The sequence below is a fragment of the Micropterus dolomieu genome, linkage group LG09 (assembly GCF_021292245.1).
Source record: "Micropterus dolomieu isolate WLL.071019.BEF.003 ecotype Adirondacks linkage group LG09, ASM2129224v1, whole genome shotgun sequence".
NCBI lineage: Eukaryota > Metazoa > Chordata > Actinopteri > Centrarchiformes > Centrarchidae > Micropterus > Micropterus dolomieu.
This window is the reverse complement of record NC_060158.1, coordinates 10,776,725-10,782,872: the sequence shown is the minus strand read 5'-3', so window position 1 is coordinate 10,782,872 and position 6,148 is coordinate 10,776,725. Positions and strand designations below refer to the sequence as shown.

General features: G+C 36.4%; 1 protein-coding gene across 1 annotated transcript in view; it reads left to right on the top strand.

Annotated features, from left to right (window-relative positions):
* Window positions 1-6,148, top strand: part of cratb (carnitine O-acetyltransferase b) — a 28,339-nt gene that overhangs the window by 17,941 nt on the left and 4,250 nt on the right. Inside the window, exon 11 of the mRNA XM_046058167.1 lies at window positions 1,300-1,422. Coding sequence (XP_045914123.1) covers window positions 1,300-1,422 — 123 coding nt within the window. The remainder of the gene's footprint in view (window positions 1-1,299; window positions 1,423-6,148) is intronic.

Here is a 6,148-nt window from a genome sequence, read left to right as displayed (position 1 = left end):
CAATTCACAGTCATCATTACTTCCAGCTGAGGCACAAGGAGGGGTTGGGTTTACCAGCTGATCCACAGTCTTAAACAGAAACCTGGGATTGTGTTTATGTGTAGTAATGTGTTCAGAAAAATAGTGTGTTCTCGCATCCTTAACCATTTTATTGTAGTTAATTAATAAATCCTTCAGACTGAGGTAATGGACTTGGAGATTGGATTTTTTCCATCTGCGCTCTGCTTTCCTGCATTCCCTTTTTAGGCTGCGAATGCTGTCATTTATCCAGGGTTGTTTACTAGCTTTAGACGTAGGCCTAACCTTTAGAGGAGCAGTAATATTTAGTGACGACAAGCAGATATGATTGAAGTGATCAACCAGATTGTTGGTGTTGGAATCAGACAGGTGTTGGCTTTGGCTCTGAAAGAATGCGCAAAACTTTGAAACACTTTGTTCATTAAAGATGCGACAACACACGGAGCTTGGTGAGGCGGCATGAGTAACAGGCGAATCGCAGCTAAAAACAATACATCTGTGGTCAGATATGGTCATGTCCAAAAATGACATACTTTACTTTCAATCCTCCTTTTGAGTGTTCATAATCAGTATATAAACAATTAATAAATGGTTTATAACACACGATAATGTAGTTGTTAGCAACTTGTGTTGCTAACAGTGTTTTGTTAATGTATTTGGCATAACTCCTCCCGTGGGCTACCATAAGTGGAGGCTGGTGTATAAACAGATAATATAGTTGCAATAATATAAAATATGTTCTCATAGGAGAAGATATAGTTGTTGACACTGCACATTAATGTCACACTTAAAATGTCCTTATAGCTGCTTACAACCACGTTAATGTGGTTATAAACCATTTATTACATGTTTGTATTCTGCTTATAAATGCTAAATTGGGGTTAAAGTAAAGTTTTACCATATAATGCTCTACTTTGTAAGATCTCTGATAATCACTTGTATTACAAAATGAAAAGCGAAACATTTTAGAATTATTATAATAATTATTATATAAAACAACAGACAATACAAATTATATGGATGCAGGTTTATTCTTGACCTTGGGAACACATTTCTGTATGTAGTGTAAAACCAACCTAAATTGCTAACTTTTTCCAGAGCTTTTGGTTATATCTCACTACCTTCTGAATGAGGCTTGGACTTGTTAACACCTGACCGAATTTCCATACCTAAATCGCACGGTGACATTTTAGCAAGTTCCTCTGCTGTAAAACTAAGTGAGTGAACCTTGAGTGCTGAATGATTTAATCACAACTACAAAATGTTTTAAATTTCCCGCAGACTGATCAACGACCTCGATGTGAATGTGTTCAACTTCAAGAGGTTTGGCAAGGACCTTCCCAAGCAGCACAACATGAGTCCGAACGCCTTCATCCAGGTCGCTCTGCAGCTCGCCTACTACAGGTCAGTGAAGGCAGCATCACTAACCAAAGCAAAATCAAAACACAATAATTGATTAATTTAATCTTTGCATTAGAAGAGAAATCTACATTCAGAAACCTGTCCCTCAGCCTGCCTGAACAGAACAAAATAATCTTCATTGTCCCTCCAGGGCAGGTAATTTGACTCACTTATAAGACAATTACAGGCAGATAGCAAACATTATTGAAACTATGTTGAATCAGCATTCTGCTCTCAACGCTAATTTAATTGAATCACCATCAGACTCTGATGTTGATTTATCATCATTTTGCACCATTTTTTAATATTGAAACAATGTTAAAATCATAGCTAACTAACAATCAATGTGACTTCAATGGTATTTCAACCAATCTTACTACTGAAACAACGTTGAAATCAAAGCCTAACTAAAAATCTACGTGAGTTCAATGTTGTTTCAACCAATTTTACTATTGAAACAACGTTGAAATGATAGCCTAACTAACAATCAACTTGACTTCAATGATATTTCAACCAATATTACTATTGAAATGACGTTGAAACGGCATTCTGCTCTCAACGCTAATTTAATTGAATCAACATCAGACTGTGATGTTGATTCATCATCATTTTGCACCCTTTTTTAATACTGAAACAACGTCATAGCTAATTAAAAATCTTTTACATTTAGCTGACGCTTTTATCAAAGCAACTTGACAACTGCTGTATATGTCAGAGGTCGCACGCCTCTGGAGCAACTAGGGGTTATTGCTCAGGGACACAATGGTGGATGGGTTACAGTGGGGAATTGAACCCGGGTCTCCCACACCAAAGGCAAGCATCTTATCTATGCGCCATCACCACCTAAATATCACACAACATGACTTCAATGTTATTTCAACCAATATTAAACCACATAAAAGAGACTATAATATATTAAAAATGTATAAATGATAACGGACAATTGAATCAGTTAAAAAATACAAGTTTATTTATGGAATAAAAAAAATTAATTCACTACTCCTGTTCTGCTCTGTCCACCCATCAGATCTGGAGCATAGGAAGCCATTTTTGTGCTGCCTGGGCAAAGTCAAAGACTTCTGTCCCCATTGGTTCAGTCAGGGCATCTATAACAGAAACCATACAAACAAAACAACTTTCAGTAGTGAAAAGGATGTGAAGATGAACAATGTCAGTCGGGCTGAATTGGCGCTATATTATATATATATATATAACAGTTAACTTACTTGAATTCACTAATGTTACCAATTTGCCAGTTTATTGAAGATGTAGACTGCTTGGCTGTGGTGGAATCCATTGACGTTTATAGTTTAACATTATTTAAATTGTCAAACATTAAATGCAGTCATAGATTGAATCTGGAGGCTGAAAGTTGTAGAAGACTGACAGATGTATCAAGTTAGCTGGCTTATTTAAAGTTAAATGACAGGGGCATTAGCTAAGATCAGTTACGAGCATGAGAAAGGTGTGCATATATTTCGCAAAGCAGTTGAAATCTGAGCAAAGATAAAGTACAGTTTTTAACATAATTTACAGTCCTGTACAGAATATTATCTTCTGGTGATAAAGTTAGCATTTATACTAGCGAAGTAACTTATCCTAATACGATGGAGCTTGGATATTGTGCTATTTGTCAGTATAAAATGGTATTGAAACACTTGTATATAGTCTATGACTGCATATAATGTTAGACAATGTCAATAAACGATAAATGTCTACAAATTTGGTACAATTAAACATTAGATAAATAAATATGTGCTTACCTGATGTGGACTGGTTCAGGAAAGTTGATCCACCAAGCGATGGTCTCCCGGTCAATAATGCTGCATTGACTTTTCAATCATACAGTATTTCCCGGTTAACTATAAATCCATGGCTTTTCAATATCACGTCATTTCCCGGTCAACTATAAATAGATGACTTTTCAATCATATTTCCCGGTCAACTATAAATCCGTGGCTTTTCAATATCATGTCATTTCTGGTCAACTATAAATAGATGATTTTTCAACATTGTTGTTGTTACCCAGTCAACTACAAATCAATGCTCAATCAAGTATAATCGGGGCAACTATAAATCAATATTATTCCAATGTCACGCTCATACATGGTCGTTTTTCATCAGTACTGCAATATTGATTCAACATTTAATTAGGGTTGGGATTTCAATCTCAACCATTCTGACGATTCAGATGGAAAATCAATATTTATTCAATGTAGTCTTGCTATGTACGGGTGTCCGCAAGGTCTTAAAAAGTCTTAAAAGGTAATAAATCAATTTTGCGAAAATTAAGGCCATTAAAAAGTATTAAACTGTTAATCGCCATTTAACAAGGTATTCAATTTTGAAGTTAATTTTTTCAATGTGAAAATCCTGTTTGTCCAAAAGTTTGTTTGCTAAAAGTGTAGGTGAACGTATTTATTTATAATGCGTAGCCAAAAATACTAGACAGGCAGTGAGTATTGACTGTGTGATTCGTCTCTGTAATGTCAGGCGCAGGGATCTACCGAGCGCCTGTTTCACTCTTAAACACTCCAAAAAATAGATCCGTGCGAACCGGAAAATGATTTACGACCGTAATCTCCCACCCTGCCGGACCCGCAATGTTAATCGTCCAAAACATAGTCGGAGTGGCGATCAGGAGTAACGGGATTAACCCGGTTGGCCGGTTGCTCTGTGGCCACTTGAACAGCCCCGTTCCTGAAAAACAAGAGCGAGATGTGCTGCAAGAAGCTGAATCGGTAAGACAGAAGACAACAAGGAAAATTCAAGGAGCGTGTGGGTTTGGCTTACGTTTGGCTATTTAGCTGAATCTCTGCCTTTTATTGAAACACGTTGAACTTCCCATAAAGCCGATGCTCTTGTTAATGTCACTTTTTGTGCACAGATCAATCACAGCCTGGATGCAGCAGGATTTTAAAAAAATAAAAATTTGATGTGCTGCAACAAACTTTATAAATGTTGAACTCAATGTTCTGCATAAACGGTTATGATTATTGCGGAGTTAGTAGCCTGCCCAAAATCAAGGTTGGAGTATCATGTAGCCTAGAGCATTTTTCTTGCACAAAGTTAATGAAAAAAAAACAACCCCAAACTTAAACAGCTGTAATTTGAATTAATATTACACTAGTGGTAAGGTATATACTATTATATTGAACATAATGAATATATTAATATCAAACTTATAGTTTACTATTAAGTTAACAATTTACTTTTAACTTAATGTTATAATATTATACTAATACAGTCATTTAGACTAGTTCCTCCTCCAGGTTGTGCCTGTGCTACACCGCCTAAGTTACACTACTTACATTATTCATCACTCAGTTTTTTCTCTTCATCTTTGTTCCCTCCTGGCCTATTTGAATTTTGTTGTATTGATCAAGTGGTCGAGTTATCACACGTATCATTGCAGGCAAGCTCAAATTATCTAGTTTAAACCAAGTAAAACACAAAATTACACTGTGTTTCATATGATTTGCTGTAATGTTGCGTATATAAACATCATAACCTATGTAAGACAGTTGCTTTTGGCAGGAAATCTGACCAGCCCTTCACATAGAAAACAATAGGCCTATACAGGCTGTTATAGGCAACTGAGAAAGTTGGTGAATGCATCAATTTTTAGGTGGCGTTACAACCTGACGACATATAGGCAATAAATTTGTTATAAATATATTTAAATTCCTTTTAAAAACTCAAAAATATCCCCTTTAAAGGTGTATGGCTGATTTAATCTCAAAGTGTCAGTCTTGAAATATGTTGAAAAGGTCTTAAAGGTATTGAATTTTACTTCAGGATTCCTGTGTATATACCCTGAATTAGAAATGACAGTAGAAATAATGTACAAAATGGTATTAATTTATTCATTTACATTTAAACTAGGGCTGGGCATGTTAACGCGTTATTATCACGTTAATGCATTAATTAATTAATGCTGACAAATATTTTATCTCACGCTAACGCAGTTTTTATTATTATTATTATTATTTTGTCCATTGCTCACTGGCTCTGAATACACATACAGTCAAACCATGGGTCACAGGAGGGGTGGGATGTTGATCAGTCTGCAAATCACCCACCCAAACAAGCAGTGGAGGGAGGCTTCGGCAGACTAGGCTACGCTGGATGGGAGAAGTAAGACAGCACTCCGCAAGTAAATGGCAGGCACTCTATGGACAGTACCATGGCAATGGCTTCTGTGTGCTACACAGCTGTAGCCTATTTAACTTTGGTTAATATTATAGGCTAATATACAGTGGCTACGGAAAGTATTCAGACCCCTTTAAATTTTTCACTCTTTGTTTCATTGCAGCCATTTTCCAAAAATCAAAAAAGTTCATTTTATTTCTCAGTAATGTACACTCAGCACCCCATCTTGACAGAAAAAAACAGAAATGTAGAAATTTTTGCAAATTTATTAAAAAAGAAAAACTGAAATATCACATGGTCATAAGTATTCAGACCCTTTGCTCAGTATTTAGTAGAAGCACCCTTTTGATCTAATACAGCCATGAGTCGTTTTGGGAAAGATGCAACAAGTTGTTCACATCTGGATTTGGGTATCCTCTGCCATTCCTCCTTGCAGATCCTCTCCAGTTCTGTCAGGTTGGATGGTAAACGTTGGTGGACAGCCATTTTCAGGTCTCTCCAGAGATGCTCAATTGGGTTTAAGTCAGGGCTCTGGCTGGGCCATTCAAGAACAGCCACGGAGTTGTTGTGAAGCCAC